The following is a 22,535-nucleotide window of genomic DNA, read 5'->3' on the forward strand; positions in this document are numbered from 1 at the left end:
CTTTTTCAAGGGAGACCTGGCTAAGAGGGCAGCAACAATCAATACATTACAGAATTAAACCTGCAACAATACAATACAATTCAAAAGAACAGCAATTATGGTAGGGATATACAGGTTATTTCTCTCAAGTCGATAATAATAAGGATTTATTAAAACATATAAATGATACAGGAATATAGTTAACTGTGTAGGAAAATGTAGTTAACTGTGAACCTGGCCAAACATTCTTTCTCTCTCCCACTCGCGCACACACACACACACACACACACACACACACACACACACACACACACACACACACACACACACACACACACACACACACACACACACACACACACACACACACACACACACACACACACACACACACACACACACACACGTCCATAGCGGCCTGTATCTTTTGGGGCAGCTCGAGGTTAGCCTGGAGGCAGACGGATGACAAACCCCTGAATCTCATAAAAACAATAAAACAATAAAACACTCTCCCACTGTTTCCCCAGGGCATCACACACAACAACAAAACAATAGACAAGAAGCAATAGCTCTCACAAACAATCTGCCTTATGGGGACCCGGCCAAAACCTGCCTTATGAGGACACGGCCAATACATATCTTATGGGGACCCGGCCAATACATATCATATCTTATGGCAAAAACCTGCCTTATGAGGACACGGCCAATACATATCTTATGGGGACCCGGCCAAAACCTGCCTTATGAGGACACGGCCAATACATATCTTATGGGGACCCGGCCAAAACCTGCCTTATGAGGACACGGCCAATACATATCTTATGGGGACCCGGCCAAAACCTGCCTTATGAGGACACGGCCAATACATATCTTATGGGGACCCGGCCAAAACCTGCCTTATGAGGACACGGCCAATACATATCTTATGGGGACCCGGCCAAAACCTGCCTTATGAGGACACGGCCAATACATATCTTATGGGGACCCGGCCAAAACCTGCCTTACGAGGACACGGCCAATACATATCTTATGGGGACCCGGCCAAAACATATGTTATGGGGACACCTAGGTCTGCCTAGGTTTCTACAATTTATTATGGCATTACATTCTATGTTTCACATTATGTACATACCACGATGTTAACCTGAACCTTCTGGGGACACGACCAGAGCCTTTTTTTATTAGGACATATACTGTATTCATGATGAGGGTAGTTTCTCTACCAAACAGCAATGCACTCTTTTTGCATTCAACCCCCAAACACATCAGTGTAAACTATCTGACAGGAGATGCCTAAAAGGGATTTCTGCAATTATAGAAACATTTTTTCCCCCTTGCATTAAACGTTAATTAGTTTTTCTGCAAACACAACATTGCAGTGGAGGGTTATACACTGAATACCAAATTCAGGACGTATGGTATTTTCAACAGTTACTTAATGAAGGACTTAGGATTCCCTTGGGGCACTGTGGCCTAAAAGCCTCTGGCTCTCATCCAAGTTCTCAGTTGACAGTAGACTTGTTGTTATTCCTCCATCTATATCTCTCAACTGTCCTTTTCGCCATTATCACTCACTTTCTCCTGTCCCTGAGGGCTGGAGGAAGAGCCGTCTGGCTAAGCCTTCCCTGTAGCTCAGTTGGTAGAGCATGGTGTTTGCAACGCCAGGGTTGTGGGTTCGATTCCCACGGGGGGCCAGCACAGAAAAGAATGTATGAAATGTATGCATTCACTACTGTAAGTCGCTCTGGATAAGAGCGTCTGCTAAATGACTAAAATATAAATATAAAAATATAAACCCCCAACAGCCAGCCATGCTACCCCCAAGCTTATAACTCAACTCAGTGATATGCAGCTCCATAAACACAGCAGGGACATTCGGTGAAACTAACAATTTGCACAGATCACAAAAGCTTTAGGTTTCCATTCCTTTGAGTTGAATACAGGTGATCACTGGAGGAACTGCTGGGACATGGTGCCAAGAACAAAACTGCGACTCGTCAAGAGGAGATGAGGCAAAGGGTATAATGACAACACAAATTGTGCTAATTTAGGAAGTTACACATGTAGCAAATACAAAGGTGTACAAAGAGGCGTGCCCATCTCCCATCCCCAGAACAGGACTAATTCAACAACACGAACATAAAATATCTTTTTTCTTTATTTTAGCATTAGTTGCAGGTATGGCACACAAAATGGGTGATAAATCCAAAGAAATACAGTGAAAAAGAAGCCTAATTATATATAGAGTACAGAACAGAGAAGAATTATTACAAGTTGTTGGCACAGTACAACATAGGCAACGTAATCGTTACACAGCTCAGAAACATCTCTACAGAATTTCATCTCTTCGGTACCCTTATGTAGCAATTCAAAAGGGTACCTCTCAGTAGTCTAAAATGGCCTCCTCTCCTCATCTCTTCTCTTACACCATTTTGCACTGAAATGACAACATGGTAAAATTCCCAAATATCCACCATGTCGCTTCGACTTATCCAAGGGTGTTTTTTTTTAGATCAGAGCAGTTGAAGGAGAGAAGACACAAGAGGAAGTAGCAACTTCAGAGTACTGAGATACACCCCAATGTCATAAACCGAGTGTGACAGGAAGTGATGCGGGTAGTAAGGGTTACCACTTCCTGTGATATGTTATATCATTGGGAGATAATAATATTAAAACCTGTTGAAGAATGGCACAATGTGACAAAGCCCTTCTGTTATGATGGACAATAGTGATTTCAGTGAAGTACAGTATGTGTTGAGTTTGCCAAGTATAGTAGTAGGTCTGCATCCAAGTCAGAAGAAATCAATAAACAGGTCTAAATTTGACCTTTTGACAAATATTTTGTAACAACATGAGGCATGGCAAAATTATACGGATCATTTCACAGATAACAGTGTAATACGTGTGAATGTGTCTTTTTAAAAGGGCGTAGGTAAGCTTCAAAACCTAAATCAATTCTCAATTATCATGGCACACTCATTTTTCATTTACATTCAATATGATCTGGGCATCTTTGTGAAAACAAACAAACTCTACAGCATAAACAGTACATGTAAACGTGATAATGTCCTAGGATCTATAACATACACCTTATGAGAGGATGTTATTAATGCTTTCTAACGGCTGCCTATCATTCTGCTCTGTTTATTTTTATGTATTTTTTATTTTTTTCCCCATGTATCTGTTTCTTATCACATCTATTGTACACTGCATATGCTCACACATGTACACGACCCGCTCGGACCAAACCAGGCGTATTTTTCTAGTACTTTGTCTTTGCATCACAAAAATGTTTTCTGCATCAAAAGTCACAATACCAACCAAATTACAACTCAATAACAACCAAATTCGTTGGCCACAATTGTCTCGTAAGTTTCATTCTTGATGATGTATGACTGTTAGTTTTTCACAGAATTTGCATTTGTGTCTTTGGATGGGTAACATTGTATGAATGTCAACGTAACGAGTAAAAAAATACAAGTTATTTATTATCGATGATTGTGTAATATGTTTCTCGGGGTCTATAAGCCTGACTTTGTGTGAGCAGGTCACATATAGGTGCATATATACTGCATTTTATATGTTGAGACCTTATATGTTGTGCTTCCAGTTCTCCAACATAAAACATTGATCATAAACCTTTATAATAGAGCTTCTTTACATTTACAAGTTATACAATTACCAAATAGGTTTAACGTCTTATGTTTCCATCATCGGTTTTTGATACTTCAGCAATGCAAGGGAGACAACAAGAAGATAAAAAGAAGTTAAAAGTCAGATCATTTTCCCAACAGAAAAATATAAGAAACAAGACCAACAAGTCCTCAAAACGTTTTTGTTTTCCCTTCATAACCAACAATGTACGGATCTTTTCTGAAATTCTTTTAGTCTTTTTTTTTTTACAATATGTTTTTAAAAACCACCTGGTTAAGGTAATGGAGGGTCTCATGTAGATCTTCCGCAGGCAATCTTCACAGTTTGTGTAAAAGCAGAGAAACATTCTCGCTAGAGTAATAAAATATCATTATTATGATCATTATTCATATTTTTGTCTCCCATTGTTCGATATAAATGGTGGAGGTGTGTGGGGCAGCGAGGCTTACAGTATTCCATCTACTGGCATCTTCTACTCCCTGTACAACACAATGTTTTATTCATTAATAGTTCTGTTCTTTTCTTTAAAAAAGTCAGTTCGGCTGGGATGGAGACTCTTTCGGAAAAAGCGAGGTGATCAATCGACTGTCTTTGTCCTCATACAGTATGTGTTCTCTGACTGTCTTTCTGAGAAACTCCACAGCCCTTCCTCTCTTGGTAGTCCATCGCTTTCACCCCTCCTGTCCATTTATACTAACTCCTTTATTGAAACGGCCACAACTGCCTGGTTTGTGACATCTTGCAATAGTCCTGGGACCTAGGCCCCCCGGTCTGCCTGACTATCCCCCAGCTTGCCCTAAAACACACGCGCACGCACGCACGCACGCACGCGCACACGCACACACACACACACACCTTCAACTGAAAACCTTTGAGCAAGCGTGCCTTCCACCAGCACTTGTGGGGCAAAATAAACATGTAGAAAATAGCCCATCAGTGGAAACATCACCATCACTATCATCATCATAGGTGTGTTTGGTGTTACCATCCAGGCTCACAGTTCGGTCTGTTCTGTTGTTTGTGATCTGAAGGCACTTTGTTTCATGGCAGGAAGTGGCTTCTGTTCCTCAGCTGCAGGGTTCGACCGGCTGGTGGAGACCAGAGACACCTCTCTTCTCACCTGTCTTCCACCCTTCCTTTTTGCTCTCTATCCTCTACTCCTACCCTCCACTCCTTTCCCCTCTGCCCTCCACCTAGCCTAACTGTCTGTTTGTTAGTCTGTCTGTCCATCTCCACCCGCCTCTCTCTGACTGCTACAGACCTCCACCTCCCTATACACATCATCTGTCCTAACCCCAAAGCCCTTCCTCCACCTCTCTCCTACCCCACTCCACCCTCTAACCCACCTCTCTTCAACTCTCTCTCCTACCCCACTCCACCTTCTAACCCACCCCTTTTCAACTCTCTCCTACCCCACTCCACCTCTCTAACCCGCCTCTCTTCAACTCTTTCTCCTACCCCACTCCACCCTCTAACCCACCCCTTTTCAACTCTCTCTCCTACCCCTCTCCACCTCTATGCCCCACCCCTCTCCACCTCTATGCCCCACCCCTCTCCACCTAATTGCCCCACCCTTCTCCACCTCATTACCTCACCTCTCTCCACCTCTCCACCTCTATGCCCCACCCCTCTCCACCTCATTGCCCCACCCCTCTCCACCTCTATGCCCCACCCCTCTCCACCTAATTGCCCCACCCCTCTCCACCTCTATACCCCACCGCTCTCCACCTCTATGCCACACCCCTCTCCACCTAATTGCCCCACCCCTCTCCACCCCTCTCCACCTCTATGCCCCACCCCTCTCCCCCTCATTGTCCCACCCCTCTCCACCTCTATGCCCCACATCTCTCCACCTCTATGGCACACCCCTCTCCACCTCATTGTCCCACCCCTCTCCACCTCATTGTTCCACCCCTCTCCACCTCTATGGCACCCCCATCTCCACCTCTATGCCCCACCCCTCTCCACCTCTATGCCCCACATCTCTCCACCTCTATGCCCCACATCTCTCCACCTCTATGCCCCACTCCTCTCCACCTCTATGCCCCACATCTCTCCACCTCTATGGCACCCCCCTCTCCACCTCTATGCCCCACCCCTCTCCACCTCTATGCCCCACCCCTCTCCACCTCTATGCCCCACCCCTCTCCACCTCTATGCCCCACATCTCTCCACCTCTATGGCACACCCCTCTCCACCTCTATGGCACACCCCTCTCCACCTCTATGGCACACCCCTCTCCACCTCTATGGCACACCCCTCTTCAACTCTCTCTCCTAGTGCTCTCCATCTAACCTACAGACCCCGAGTTTGGAGCCTGCCTGGGTCTGCCTGGGGTCTGCTTACTTGGCCTCATATACCCTCTGTTGGCCACTTGGACTGGTGAGGACAGTGTTGTGAAATACTTAGGCAGCTACTGGGTAAGAGGGGAGAGAGAGCTGGGATAGATAGCTGAACGTTGTCCGAGTTTCTGTTTTCTACTGCACAGCATCAAGTCGAGAGAGAGAGAGAGAGAGAGACATGTCAAGGTGTGAAGGTCAGGGTGGCTGGGCAGAGTGAAAATTGTCCTTGATGTGTATCAGGTGCAACTCCAGAAAGATAAGACAGACAGAGAAAAGTGTCGATTCCATGTGTTTCTTTAAGCCGGGGAAAAGTAATTTTGTTCTTCAAAAAGTCACCAATGTCTCAATTCCCACTTACCTTTCAATTAAAGTTTCCTAACTGACTGGCTAAATTGTTCTTGTGCTTTACAAATAGTTCTTCCGCTGCGCTTGTGAACACTCTCACTAAAGTCCAGGCGTCTCAACACCAAGCTTTGCTTCGCGCTGGTAAAAGTCACAATCCTGCGCTTGAGGAGCAATTTTCTGGAAAAGTTGTCTCTTTAAAAAGAATTGCGGATCTTATTTTATTACGTTTTATGTGGTATTTTTTTCATTTTTTTCATCTGTTTTAAAGTTTTCGTCCCTCTTGGTGGTCTGAGTTTGGATTCCCTCGCCGCCGCCTTCTGAATGCATGAATCTTTGGTGATTGGATGCTGAGGGTACAATAACACAGACACCAGGGCCGAGGTCGGGCCCGAGACCGGTTCGGCCCGTTTGCCTCCGCCAGATGGCGCAGGGCAGGGTCACCTATGACCCCACCGGAAGGTCATCGCCAAGGTGACACTCAGCAGCCGTATATGGGCAGATGTAGACGGGGCAGCGGATCTGAGATCTAAAGGGGGCGGAGACAGAGTTAAACGTTTGTTCAATAACATTTGGCATCATCACGAGCCTGAAATCTGTTTCCTCACAAAAATATCTCCAGTAATAATATCCAGTAATTCTTAGTTAAAATGAAACATAAGAAGAACTTTCATTAAAACACATGCTGTTTCCATGGTGGCAGTCAGGATCATGTAATATTCATGGTGAGAGATGGTAAATCCATAATGCATGGAGAGAGTCTGTCCTCGACCTGGGAGACTAACTCCTTAACTACTAATGAAGTGATTAAACTGATCTGAATGATAATGGAGCCAGATACACTGCAGACAAACATTGTATGAAACTACTGTCAGTAGATTGGTTGGACTTGACTGGATATTGTTTAGTTTTCTTTAGTTTATTAAGATATTACTCCTGGATATTGTAACTGGAAATATTCTGTTTTAATATTTTGTTTTACATAGTAGATGTTGAAATAGTGACCAGTTATGCTCAAAATCTTATTCATAGTGACAGCTCAAAGTCTGATTGTGTAATTCATTTCTCAGTTTTGCTTTTCCAGTTAAGTAACACAGGTATTGTGAGAACAAGTAAGTAGGAATGTATTCATTTGACAAAAAAGCAATATCACAATTTGTAGAGAGGTTCGTTACAATTGTTCACAAGTGATTCCCTTTATTCAATTCCCAGAAAAATCTATCAACACTCCTTCAATCTGTTAACTTAAAATCAAATTCAAACTAACAAGTTTATTTCCCAGGAGTGTGTGGTGTGTTTGTGTGTGAGAGAGAGTGTGTGTCCATTTAGAAGCTGACTTTAATCAGACTTCCTCTCCCTCCTGCAGTGAGTAACACAGTCCTCCTTCTCCTCCTCCTATCTTGTCAATATGGCCGCCTCGTCAATTGCAGGCCATTACCTGTCATGCTTTTCTATTTTTGCTCTCTCTCTCTGTTTGTTCCTCCTTGTCTGCAATTACAGTGATCCACTCCCCGCGGACTGTCGCTGGTTCCGTCGCTCCGTTTGGTCGGGACGGCTATCATTCATGTGATTACAGCCATGTTGCTATGGCAACCCCACCCCTCTCTTTCTAGAGAGACACTATAGCTGCTGGTTAGAATTGGCCCTCCTGAGAGAGAGAGAGAGAGAGAGAGAGAGAGAGAGAGAGAGAGAGAGAGAGAGAGGAGAGAGAGAGAGAGAGGGAGAGAGAGAGAGAGAGAGAGAGGAGGGAGAGAGAGAGAGAGAGAGAGAGAGAGAGAGAGCACCTCTGCAAGACCCCCTCCCGAAGGACCTGCACCCACACCACAGCATCACCAGCCACACCCCAACCAGCTAAGACGACCCCAAGCAAACTCTGACCACACCCTATATAGGCCCCCCCATAAAAAACTATGCCCCTTCTGCCCACCCCGCCCCTCTGGCAAGGACCTCAACATGACAGCAGGACATATGCCCAGGCTGTGAGCAGAGCAACAGGCCCAAACCCCACTAATGTACCCCACCAAGCCCCATCCTGCGACCTAAGAGGTATGTATCAGATGCTCAACATGCTCTGCTCACACCTACTGTGATGGTCCAGGCCTAAACTACATGAAAAAAACATTAGACACTATGGAACAGGAATCTTTGACTATCTCATCCTGGAATACACAAGGCCTGAGGTCATCTGCCTTTGGCCTAAAGAGCAGGAACCCAGACTTCCTCAAAGAAATTGGAAATATAGACATTGTCATTCTACAAGAAACATGGTATAAAGGAGAAGGAACCACTGGTTGCCCTCTAGGTAACAGAGAGCTGGTAGTCCCATCCACCAAACTACCAGGTGTGAAACAAGGAAGAGACTCAGGGGGTTTGCTACTTTGTTATAGAGCAGACCTAACCCACTATTAAATTAGTCAAAACAGGAACATTTTACATCTGGCTAGAAATTAATAAGGAAATGATCTCAACAGAGAAAAATGTCCTCATAAGTGCTACCTATATCCCCCCACTAGAATCCCCATACTTTAATGAAGACAGCTTCTCCATCCTGGAGGGGGAGAGCAACAATTTCCAGGCTCAGGGACATGTACTAGTCTGTGGCGACCTAAATGCCAGAACTGGACAAGAACCCGACACCCTCAGCACACAGGGGGACAAACACCTGCCTGGTGGTGACAGCATTCCCTCCCCCATACAACTATGACAACGTAACCAACAAAAGGTACACCTATAGCTCATCTCTTGGCAGTAGTACTGTAGACTACTGACCTAAACCCAGATTCCCTTAGAGCGTTCACAGTCAGTCCACTGACACCCCTATCAGATCACAGCAAAATCACACTCTTCTTGAATGGAGCTATGCTCAATCATGAGGCATCAAAGCCAAAGGAACTTAATAATATTAACAAATGGTATAGATGGAAGGAAAATAGTGTTGAAATCTACCAAAAAAACAATTAGGCAACAACAAATTCAATCCCTTCTAGACAACTTCCTGGACAAAAGGTTTCACTATAATAGTGACGGTGTAAACTTGGCAGTAGAAAACCTAAACAGTATATTTGACCTCTCAGCTTCCCTATCAAATGAAAAAAGTTCAAGCAGACAACCTAAAAAAATTAACAACAATGATAAATGTTTTGATAAAGAATGCAAAAACCTAAGAAAGAAATTGAGAAACGTATCCAACCAAAAATATAGAGACCCAGAAAACCTGAGTCTACGCCTTCACTATGGTGAATCACTAAAACAAGACAGAAATACACTATGGAAAAAGAAGGAACAGCATGTCAGAAATCAGCTCAATGTAATTGAAGAATCCATAGAATCTAACCAGTTCTTGGAAAATTGGAAACAAACAACATCACGAAGAGTTATCTATCCAAAATGGAGATGTATGGATAAACCACTTCTCCAATCTTTTTGGCTCTATAACAAAGAACAAACAGCAAAAACATATACAAGATCAAATACAAATCTTAGAATAAACTATTAAAGATGACCAGAACCCACTGGATTCTCCAATTACATTGAATGAACTACAGGACAAAACACAAACCCTCCAACCCAAAAAGGCCTGTGGGGTTGATGGTGTCCTCAATAAAATTATTAAATATACAGACCACAAATTCCAATTGGCCGTACTTAAACTCTTTAACATCATCCTCAGCTCTGGCAATTTCTCCAATATTTGGAACCAAGGACTGATCATCCCAATCTACAAAAGTGACCCCAATAACTACTGGGGGATATGCGTCAACAGCAACCTTGGGAAAATCCTCTGCATTATCATTAACAGTAGAATTGTACATTTCCTCAGCTAAAACAAAGTACTGAGCAAATGTCAAATTGGCTTTTACCAAATTACTGTATGACAGACCACATATTCACAAACAAACCAAAATAAAGGCAATGTCTTCTTATTCTTTGTTGATTTCAAAAAAGCTTTTGACTCAATTTGGCATGAGAGTCTGCTATACAAATTGATGGAAAGTGGTGTTGGGGGAAAACAAACAACATTATAAAATCCATGTACACAAACAACAAGTGTGCAGTTAAAATTGGCAAAAAACGTACACATTTCTTTCCACAGGGCTGGGGGGTGAGACAGGGATGCAGCTTAAGCCCCAACCTCTTCAACATACTGTATATATCAATGAATTGGTGAGGGCACGAGAACAGTTTGCAGCACCCGTTCTCACCATAGTAGAATCTGAAGTCAAATGTTTACTGTTTGCTGATGATCTGGTGCTTCTGTCACCAACCAAGTATGGCCTACAGCAGCACCTAGATATTCTGCACAGATTCTGCCAGACCTGGGCCCTGAGAGTTAATCTCAGTAAGACAAAAATAATGGTGTTCCAAAAAAGGTCCAGTTGCCAGGAGCACAAATACAAATTCCATCTAGACACCATTGCCCTAGAGCATACAAAAAAACTATACATACCTCGGCCTAAACATCAGTGCCACAAGTAACTTCCACAAAGCTGTGAACAATCTGAGAGACAAGGCAAGAAGGGTCTACTATGCCATCAAAAGGAACATGAAATTCAACATTAAATTAGGATCTGGCTAAAAATAATTGAATCAGTTATAGAACCCATTGCCCTTTATGGTTGTGAGGTCTGGGGTCCACTCACCAACCAAGAATTCACAAAATGGGACAAACACCAAATTGAGACTCCGCATATAGAATTCCGCAAAAATGTCCTCTGTGTACAATGTAAAACACCAAATAATGTATGCAGAGCAGAATTAGGCCAATACCCTGCTAATGATCAAAATCCAGAAAAGAGACGTTCAATTCTACAACCACCTAGGAGGAGATTCCCAAACCTTCCATAACAAAGCCATCACCGACAGAGAGGTGAACCTGGAGAAGAGAAAGCTGGTCCTGGGGCTCTGTTCACAAACACAAACAGACCTCACAGAGCCCCAGGACAGCAACACAATTAAACCCAACCAATTCATGATAAAACAAAAATATAATTACTTGACACATTGGAAAGAATTTACAAAGAAACTGAGCAAACTAGAATTCTATTTGGCCCAGAACAGAGAGTACATTGTGGCAGAATACCTGACCACTGTGACTGACCCAAAATTAAGGAAATCTTTGACTATGTACAGACTCAGTGAAATACCACAGTGTGCAATCACAGCAGAAGATTTGTGACCTGTTGCCACAAGAAAAGGGCAACCAGTGAAGAGCAACCACCATTGTAAATACAATCTATATTTATGATTATTTATTTTCCCTTTTGTACTTTAACTATTTGCACATCATTACAACATTACAACACTGTGCATAGACATAATAATATTTTGGAACTTTTGTGAGTGTAATGTTTATTGTTAGTTTTATATTGTTTATTTAACTTTTGTCTATTATCTATTTCACTTGCTTTAGCAATGTTAACATATGTTCCCATGCCAATAAAGCCCTTTAAAATTAATTGAGAGACAGAACAGATCTACAACCAGATTACTATGTCTTCTCCAAAATCTTAACTGACTTGAGAACTGACCTTAGATAAGCATCTGAAATCAAATCAAAGTGTATTGGTCGAATACACAGTTTTGCTAATGTTTTCGGAGGTGCAGCAAAAAGCAACCCTAGGCACACTTGTAAGATGATCTTACCCTCTCCCAAAGCCTTATCTTATCCATCAGGGTGTTAAACATACAACCATCTTTAGATGAGCAACTAGGGATAAACTCCTCTTATGTTTCTGTACTCACTAATGGCCGGTAGATCTCTACACTCTCCCTCCTCCAGGGTGACGTCATCAATTGCGATGTCCCCCTCAATGCCAGGACCTCGGATACCCTCCAGCACCACCTGAGGTGGGAGAAAAAGAGACAGTTGGAGAGACATATTGCTGTTATAGACATAGACTTTAAGTTGGGATTCTTCCCCTGGCTGACTCCAGAATCATCCAATCACACAAGGTTTTACTCACCTGGAAAGAAGCGGTTGGGTGGATGCTAACTTTGGCCTGTTTCCAGTGGTCACCTTGGTTACCGCTCAGTGACCAGGTGGGCCCCTCTGTCGCTGCCTGACCCTTCTGTCTCAGGAGCGCATTCAGGGTCCCTACAGATAAGAGAGAGACCACACGGTCACACACGGTCAAACTCAGCCAGAGACTGTGACACGCGGTCAGGCTCAGAGCCGCCTCAAGTGTTGCCAATAATCATCTCCATAATGTGATATTGCAGCAAGCTTTTCAGGGTCCCTGCAGAGGAAAGATACCACACGGTTAGATATGGCTAGACACGGTCAGAGAGGTTCAGAACGTCAAATGCTAAAGGGCTTTGAGCGATTCCATATCACAGTATGAATCAGGATATGTTTTTTTCAACAAATGCTTAGGCCATGAGTTCCCAAACTATTTTGGCCTGCAACCCCATTTTGATATCACTTTTCTTTTTGTTTTTTTTTGGGGGGGGCATAAGGGTAGTGTTGCTAGGTCAGGGGGGAACCCTGACCTAACTTCCCGGGCTATACAGAGGGAGCCATGGAGGAAACCAGAGCTGGTCGAGGGGTCAAGAGCGGATGACGATGCTGGATTCCGGAGAAAGGGACTGGTGGAGAGTGCACGATGGAGCAGACGAACAGAGGGAGGAGCTAGGCAGCATGGAGGTATGCGCACTATGTCGCCCATAAGCACTCAGAGCCCGGTGCGGTCGATACAAGCTCCGCATTGTTGTCGTGCGACAGCTAGCCGGCAGCCAGGAAAGAGTGCGCCGGCGCAGCGTATCTGGCCTCGAGTGCGGCTCCTCAGCCCAGGATATCCCACGCCTGCTCCACGCACGATACCCTGCATTCCCCAGCACAGCCCAGTTCGTCCTGTGCCAGCGCTTCGCCCGTGCCGGGCTACAGGGACCATCCAGCCATGACGGAGTGTGCCAGCCCTGAGCTCCAGACCTCCGGTGCGCCTCCACGGCCCAGTGTGCCTCGTGCCTGCTCTGCACACCCAGTCTCCTGGGGGGGCCTCCAGCGACGCCTCTCAGCTCGGGGCCTCCAGCGACGCCTCTCAGCTCGGAGCCTCCAGCGACGCCTCTCAGCGCGGGGCCTCCAGCGACGCCTCTCAGCCCAGGGCCTCCAGCGACGCTTCTCAGCCCGGGGCCTCCAGCGACGCCTCTCAGCCCGGGGTCTCCAGCGACACCTCTCAGCCCGGGGGGCCTCCAGCGGCGCCTCTCAGCGCGGGGCCTCCAGCGACGCCTCTCAGCCCAGGGCCTCCAGCGACGCTTCTCAAACCCTTTAGGTTTGGGGTTGGTTTTGTGGTGTTTTTTTGTTTTTGGGGGGGGGGGGGGGGGCAACTGTCACGTCCTGACCAGTAAAGGGGTAATTTGTCATTGTAGTATGGTCAGGGCGGGGCAGGGGGTGTTTTCTTTGTGTGTTTTGGGGTTTTTTGGTTCTAGGGGATTTTGGTTCTAGTTTTCTATTTCTATGTTTCTTTTTCCACGTTTGGCCAAGTATGGTTTCCAATCAGAGGCAGGTGTTTTTCGTTGTCTCTGATTGGAAGCCATACTTAGGCAGCCTGTTCTTTCCTTTGGTTTTGTGGGTGGTTGCTTTCTGTATAGTCTATGTACCTTACAGAACTGTTGATTGTCGTTTGTTATTTTGTTTAAGTGTTCACTCTCTTTAAATAAATACAAGAAGATGAGCACTATACCAGCTGCATTTTGTCCACCTTTCATCGACGCCTGTGACAATAAGAGTAATGGTGTTAACTCCGGTGTCCTGGCTAAATTCCCAATCTGACCCTCATACCATCATGGCCACCTAATCATCCCCAGCTTCAATTGGCTCATTCTGTAAATGAGAATGTGTTCTCAGTCAACTTAGCTGGTAAAATAAGAACAAAATAAAACAATTGCTAGTTCCATGCTTCAACCAACTGAGCCATAATCTACACCACAATTTAACCTGTCTGGGCTAGGGGGCAGTATTTTCACAGCCGGATAAAAAACGTACCCGATTTAAACTGGTTACTACTCTTTCCCAGAAATGAGAATATGCATATCATTAGTAGATTTGGATAGAAAACACTCCGAAGTTTCTAAAACTGTTTGAATGGTGTCTGTGAGTATAACAGAACTCATATGGCAGGCAAAAACCTGAGAAAATTCCATGCAGGAAGTGGCCTGTTTGCGAATTTGTAGTTCTCCCTTTGCTTCTCAATCGAAACTACAGTGCCCGTGGGGTTATGTAGCACTTTCTAAGGCTTCCATTGGCTCTCTAAAGCGTTCAGAAAGCGGATTGACGCGTCTCCTGTCTCCGGGCAGATAACAGGAGCACAGTTTGTCAGTGCTCTAGGAAATGAGCGTTCACGAGACCTCGCCATTTTTTCTCTTCCTTTTTGAATGAATAAAGCATTGCCCAGTTGGAATATTATCGCTATTTTATGAGAAAAATACCATAAAAATTGATTTTAAACATCGTTTGACATGCTTCTAAGTACGGTAAAGGAACATTTTGAAATGTTTTGTCTCGAAATGCGCTCACGTGTTACTCTTTGGATAGTGACCTGAATGCACGAACAAAACGGGGGTATTTGCACATAACTATGGATTATTTGGAACAAAAACAACATTTGTTGTGGAAGTAGCAGTCCTGGGAGTGCATTCTGACGAAGAACAGCAAAGGTAATTCAATTTTTCTAATAGTAATTCTGAGTTTAGGTTGCCCCGAACTTGGCGGGTGTCAAATTAGTTAGTCGTGATGGCTGAGCTATGTACTCAGAATATTGCAAAATGTGCTTTCGCCGAAAAGCTATTTTAAAATCTGACATAGCGATTGCATAAAGGAGTTCTGTATCTATAATTCTTAAAATAATTGTTATGTATTTTGTCAACGTTTATCATGAGTAATTTAGTAAATTCACCGGAAGTTTTCGGTGGGAATACAATTTCTGAACATCACACGCCAATGTAAAAAGCTGTTTTTTGATATAAATATGAACTTGATTGAACAAAGCATGCATGTATTGTATAACATAATGTCCTAGAAGTGTCATCTGATGAAGATCATCAAAGGTTAGTGCTGCATTTAGCTGTGTTTTGGGTTTTTGTGACATATATGCTTGCTTGAAAAATGGCTGTGTGGTTACTCTCCTAACATAATCTAATGTTTTGTTTTCTCTGTAAAGCCTTTTTGAAATCGGACAATGTGGTTAGATTAACGAGAGTCTTATCTTTCAAATGGTGTAAAATAGTCGTATGTTTGAAATATTGAAATTATTGCATTTTTGAGGTATTTGTTTTTCGCGGCACGCGATTCCACTGGCTGTTGAATAGAGTGGGACGCTAACGTCCCACCTAGCCCATAGAAGTTAACCCACATCATGAGTTGCTATTAGGAGGCAATGCATTTAATTAAAAGGCCAAATGCAGATGTTTTTATCTCAATATCAAATCATTTCTGGGTAACAATTAAGTACATTCCTGTAATTACTGTAATAGCAAGAAGCAGCAAGCTGCACTGGATACGATACAGAAAAAGGGCAAGCAAGAAACAGAGACATCAAATTCAATTTTATTAGTCACATGTTCCGAATACAACAGGTGTAGACCTTACAGTGAAATGCTTACTTATGAGCCCCTAACCAACAATGCAGTTAAAAAATATAGATATGAATAAGAATAAGAAATAAAAGTAACAAGTAATTAAGGAGCAGCGGTAAAATAATAATAGTGTGACTATATACAGGGGGGTACCGGTACAGAGTCAATGTGCGGGGGCACCGGTTAGTCTAAATAATTGAGGTAATATGTACATGTAGGTAGAGTTATTAAAGTGACTACGCATAGATGATAACAACAGAGAGTAGCAGCGGTATAAAAGGGAGGCAATGCAAATAGTCTGGGTAGTCCTTTGACTAGATATTCAGGAGTCTTATGGCTTGGGGGTAGAAGCTGTTTAGAACCCTCTTTGACCTAGACTTGGTGCTCCGGTACAGTCTATGACTAGGGTGGCTGGAGTCTTTGACAATTTTTAGGGCCTTTCTCTGACACCACCTGGTATAGAGGTCCTGGATGGCAGGAAGCTTGGCCCCAGTGATGTACTGGGCCGTACGTACTGCCCTCTGTAGTGCCTTGCAGTCGGAGGCAGAGCAGTTGCCATACCAGGCAGTGATGCAACCAGTCAGGATGCTCTCGATGGTGCAGCTATAGAACCTTTTGAGGATCTGACGACCCATGCCAAATCTTTTCAGTCTCCTGAGGGGGAATAGGTTTTGTTGTGCCCTCTTCATGACTGTCTTGGTGTGCTTGGACCATGTTAGTTTGTTGGTGATGTGGACACCAAGGAACTTGAAGCTCTCAACCTGCTCCACTACCGCCCCGTCGATGAGAATTGGGGTGTGCTCGTTCCTCTTTTTTCTGTAGTCCACAATCATCTCCTTTGTCTTGATCACGGTTAGGGAGAGGTTGTTGTCCTTGAACCACACGGCCAGGACTCTGACCTCCTCCCTATAGGCTGTCTCGTCGTTGTCAAACTTAATGATGGTGTTGGAATCGTGCCTGGCCATGCAGTCATGAGTGAACAGGGAGTACAGGAGGGGACTGAGCACGCACCCCTTGAGGGGCCCCTGTGTTGAGGATCAGTGTGGCGGATGTGTGTTACCTACCCTTACCACCTGGTGGCGCCCCGTCAGGAAGTCAAGGATCCAGTTGCAGAGGGAGGTGTTTAGTCCCAGGGTCCTTGGGTTTTTGATGAGCTTTGAGGGCAGTATGGTGTTGAACACTGAGCTGTAGTCAATGAATAGCATTCTCACATAGGTGTTCCTTTTGTCCAGGTGGGAAAGGGCAGTTTGGAGTGCAATAGAGATTGCATCATCTGTGGATCTGTCGTGGCGGTATGAAACCCTAGTGGGTCTAGGGTTTCTGGGATAATGATAATCCCACTGACCCTTCCACCACTACCGTCACAGTGGGAAAGGGAAAGTCAGTTGTACAACTGAATGCATTCAACTGAAATGTGTCTTCCGCATTTAACCCAACCCCTCTGAATCAGAGGGGTGCGGGGGGGCTGCCATAATCAATATCCCCGATCATGACATGACGCACCAACCTCAGAAGCTTCTACATGATCTGCTACCACAGAGAAGGGGAGACAGCACTGGCAGAGTCCGCCGCAACCAGAACCAACTGTCCAGCATCAATGCAAGGACAAACAGGCAGACAAATTCTACCATAGCCACTACCATCAGACTTTTGAATAACCAAATGTGACTTTTTAAATGATAATTTATTGTACGCTAGGACCTTTTTTAACTGAATATAGTATCTATATTGTCTAAATGTAACTGTGCATTCTGCATCATTCATTCTTGTCAACTGTGAGCATTAATGAAATACTGTAAATCAAAACAAAAAAATGGAATCAACCAGTAATAGTTTTCTATTTAAATGGTAAGAAAATCTACAAAAATAGCTTTTTAGAAAAAAAACCTTCTCAAGCAACAACTTTGACTAATTGTCTGAGAGTGGTCTGAGTGAGGAACCTGATTTGATGGGCCTAATGGGAGGGATGTAAGCTGAAAACTAGCTGTTATTGGCAGAGAGGTTTGGAACTCTCTTTGTTATTCGTCTATTAACTTTTACCACCTGGTGATTACACCAGGCAAGGTCCACCCATGCAAAAACTTCTATCAGCATCTATCAGGAAATAACACTGATCACATTTTTCACACTTTTACAGTGTTAGTTTCATCAGCTGTTGTACAATATGATTAAAAACACAGGAAAACTGTATTTTGACTGCAATGGGCATTTAAATAGGTAACACATTATTTGGATAGTCCATCTGTAGATGTTCTATAGACTATCTACAGGCTATTAGTAACATTTCAACTAACTATCTACTAACCCTAGCCCTAACCCTAACCTTAATCCTTATCCTAAACTCAAACCTTACCGTAACCCTTATTCTAAACCTAGCCCTAACCCTTATACTAAACCTAGCCCTAATCCTTATTCTAAACCTAGCCCTAATCCTTATTCTAAACCTAGCCCTAACCCTAATCTTAGCAAGCAGTTGCTTATCAACAGATAGTTTGTTAATAGTATGACCATCTGTAGAGCATCTACAGATGGACTATCTGGACGATCCAAATAAAGTGTGGCCTTTAAATGCTGCATAAACTCCCAACGTCAATACTGAGCACTTAACGGAGCACATAACTTGATCTTAATGTCAGTTTAACAGTGGAGGTTCTAACTGCTGTCTTGAGGGGGATTTTATTGGAGAATTAAAAAAATTCACTTAAAATTCATCTCTGCCTTCTGCATTTTAAATTCCAAATCCATCTCAGCATTCTGAGCAGAAGCTTGGCGGTGAGTAGTGGCAAAGGTTAACTGGGGGTCGTATGAATTGATACATGTATTAATTTCAAAGTTCTGCCAAGTGACAATGAATTATTCTCAAAACGTAATAATATAGTTGAATTATAACTAAAGTCCAATAAGTGAAGAGAGTTCTTGTTTAACAAACCAACAACTTTAAGTGGATACTTTTCAATGACTCATATGCATTGAGAACGGTTTGGAAATGAGCAGCACCAGTTGAAAGTTGACGTGTTCCTAAATTACAAGTCAACTGAGCATTCCAGCTCCTCTGCAGACTATTCCCTCCTATATGGAGTAAAAAGCCTGCCATTCACAGGTCCAATGTGTAGGATCAGTTACACTACTATTCTGGACAAGCAACTTTGATGGTCCGTAATACTGTGAGATAATGACATCGAATGCAACAGAAACTTTCCCTCCCTCTTTCTACAACAATCAGAACAGCCACCCCTAAAAATACATGTTCACTTCCTACAATGAACAACTCCTGAACGTGTAACACATCAAACAAGGTTATAACCAGCAGAGAAAAGCCACCCCAGTGGGACAACACAATGTAGGCCCAACAAATAATATGGTCTTTTTGTTATTAGACACTGTATTACAGAATAATTATAGCAGTATAGTTGCCAGAGAAACTGCCAACTGGCCCTTTGTACAGGACCGACAAGACATACAGTTGAAGTCGGCAGTTTACATACACTTAGGTTGGAGTTATTAAAACTCGTTTTTCAACCACTCCACACATTTTTTGTTAACAAACTATAGTTTTGGCAAGTCGGTTAGGACATCTACTTTGTGCATGACACAAGTCATTTTTCCAATAATTGTTAACAGACAGATTATTTCACAATAACTCACTGTATCACAATTCCAGTGGGTCAGAAATGTACATACATTAAGTTGACTGTGCCTTTAAACAGCTTGAAAAATTCCAGAAAATGCTATCAAGGCTTTAGAAGCTTCTGATAGGCTAATTGACATCATTTGAGTCAATTGGAGGTGTACCTGTGGATGTATTTCAAGGCCTACCTTCAAACTCAGTGCCTCTTTGCTTGACATCATGGGAAAATCTAAAGAAATCAGCCAAGACCTCAGAAAAAACATTGTAGACATCCACAGGTCTGGTTCATCCTTGGGAGAAATTTCCAAATGCCTGAAGGTACCACGTTCATCTGTACAAACAATAGTATAAGCAAGTATAAACACCATGGGAGCACGCAGCCGTCATACCGCTCAGGAAGGAGACGCGTTCTGTCTCATAGAGATGAACATACTTTGGTGCGAAAAGTGCAAATCAATCCCAGAACAACAGCAAAGGACCTTGTGAAGATGCTGGAGGAAACAGGTACAAAAGTATCTATATCCACAGTAAAATGAGTCCTATATCGACATAACCTGAAAGGCCACTCACCAAGGAAGAAGCCACTGCTCCAAAACCACTATAAAAAAGCCAGACTATGGTTTGCAACTGCACATGGGGACAAAGATTGTACTTTTTGGAGAAATGTCCTCTGGTCTGATGAAACAAAAATAGAACTGTTTGGCCATTATGACCATTGTTATGTTTGGAGGAAAAAGGGGGAGGCTTGCAAGCTGAAAAACACCATCCCAACCATGAAGCACAGGGGTGGCAGCATCATGTTGTGGGGGTGCTTTGCTGCAGGAGGGACTGGTGCACTTCACAAAATAGATGGCATCATGAGGCAGGAAAAGTATGTGGATATATTGTAGCAACATCTCAAGACATCAGTCAGGAAGTTAAAGCTTGGTCACAATGGGTCTTTCAAATTGACAATGACCCTTAGCATACTTCCAAAGTTGTGGCAAAATGGCTTAAGGACAACAAAGTCAAGGTATTGGAGTGGCCATCACAAAGTACTTACTCAAATCCTATAGAAAATGTGTGGGCAGAACTGAAAAAGCGTGTGCGAGCAAGGAGGCATACAAACCTGACTCAGTTACACCAGCTCTGTCAGGAGGAATAGGCCAAAATTCACCCAACTCATTGTGGGAAGCTTGTGGAAGGCTACCCAAAATGTTTGACCCAATTTAAACAATTTAAAGGCACTGCTACCAAATACTAATTGAGTGTATGTAAACTTCTGACCCACTTGGGAATGTGATGAAAGAAATACAAGCTGAAATAAATCATTCTCTCTGCTATTACTCTGACATTTCACATTCTTAAAATGAAGTGGTGATCCTAACTGACCTAAAAAAGGGAATTTTTACGAGGATTAAATGTCAGGAATTGTGAAAAACGGAGTTTAAATGTATTTGGCTAAGGTGTATGTAAACTTCTGACTTCTGACAACTGTACGTCTAACACTCACACCTTTTCCCCCTTACTAGCTCTGACCTTGCTGATAGCTACTTTATTGAGGAAAAATGCACTTACTATGACTGTGATATGTGGTTGTCCCATCTAGCTATCTTAAGAGGAATGCACTAACTGTAAGAGGCTAAGAGCATCTGCTAAATGACTAACATTTTAAATGTAATTCTCCACAGCAAGAATTTTCCTCAAGCTCAACAGGACTGTTACTCTGAAGCCTTGTCAAAGAGAGACAGAGAGAAATAGAGAGAAAGAGAAAGAGAGTAAAAGAAAGAGAGACAGAGAGAGAGAGACAGAGCATGGCATGGCCACGCTTCAGTCTGGTTTTAGACCCCATCATAGCACTGAGACTGCACTTGTGAAGGTGGTAAATGACCTTTTAATGACGTCAGACCGAGGCTCTGCATCTGTCCTCGTGCTCCTAGATCTTAGTGCCGCTTTTGATACCATCGATCACCACATTCTTTTGGAGAGATTGGAAACCCAAATTGGTCTACATGGACAAGTTCTGGCCTGGTTTAGATCTTATCTGTCGGAAAGATATCAGTTTGTCTCTGTGAATGGTTTGTCCTCTGACAAATCAATTGTACATTTCGGTGTTCCTCAAGGTTCCGTTTTAGGACCACTATTGTTTTCACTATATATTTTACCTCTTGGGGATGTCATTCGAAAACATAATGTTAAATTTCACTGCTATGCGGACGACACACAGCTGTACATTTCAATGAAACATGGTGAAGCCCCAAAATTGCCCTCGCTAGAAGCCTGTGTTTCAGACATAAAGAAGTGGATGGCTGCAAACTTTCTACTTTTAAACTCGGACAAAACAGAGATGCTTGTTCTAGGTCCCAAGAAACAAAGAGATCTTCTGTTGAATCTGACAATTAATCTGGATGGTTGTACAGTCGTCTCAAATAAAACTGTGAAGGACCTCGGCGTTACTCTGGACCCTGATCTCTCTTTTGAAGAACATATCAAGACTGTTTCAAGGACAGCTTTTTTCCATCTACGTAACATTGCAAAAATCAGAAATTTTCTGTCCAAAAATGACGCAGAAAAATGAATCCATGCTTTTGTTACTTCTAGGCTGGACTACTGCAATGCTCTACTTTCCGGCTACCCGGATAAAGCACTAAATAAACTTCAGTTAGTGCTAAATACGGCTGCTAGAATCCTGACTAGAACCAAAAAATTTGATCATATTACTCCAGTGCTAGCCTCCCTACACTGGCTTCCTGTTAAGGCAAGGGCTGATTTCAAGGTTTTACTGCTAACCTACAAAGCATTACATGGGCTTGCTCCTACCTATCTTTCCGATTTGGTCCTGCCGTACATACCTACACGTACGCTACGGTCACAAGACGCAGGCCTCCTAATTGTCCCTAGAATTTCTAAGCAAACGGCTGGAGGTAGGGCTTTCTCCTATAGAGCTCCATTTTTATGGAATGGTCTGTCTACCAATGTGAGAGACGCAGACTCAGTCTCAACCTTTAAGTCTTTACTGAAGACTTATCTCTTCAGTAGGT

General features: G+C 43.3%; 1 protein-coding gene across 2 annotated transcripts in view; it reads right to left on the reverse strand.

Moving 5' to 3' along the window:
- Positions 1–5,783: 5,783 nt before the first annotated feature.
- The window catches only part of LOC106608081 (MAM domain-containing glycosylphosphatidylinositol anchor protein 2), a 396,771-nt gene continuing 380,019 nt past the window's right edge, over positions 5,784–22,535 (reverse strand). For both annotated transcript variants that reach the window (XM_014205779.3, XM_014205777.3), the window contains exons 16-18: positions 12,281–12,411; positions 12,060–12,159; positions 5,784–6,846 (exon numbers count right to left, since the gene is read on the reverse strand). In XM_014205779.3, the coding sequence (XP_014061254.3) occupies positions 6,758–6,846; positions 12,060–12,159; positions 12,281–12,411 (320 nt within the window). In that variant the 3' untranslated portion in view covers positions 5,784–6,757. The remainder of the gene's footprint in view (positions 6,847–12,059; positions 12,160–12,280; positions 12,412–22,535) is intronic.

The sequence above is a fragment of the Salmo salar genome, chromosome 06, assembly GCF_965601325.2.
Source record: "Salmo salar chromosome 06, fSalSal1, whole genome shotgun sequence".
In the NCBI taxonomy this organism is placed as follows: domain Eukaryota; kingdom Metazoa; phylum Chordata; class Actinopteri; order Salmoniformes; family Salmonidae; genus Salmo; species Salmo salar.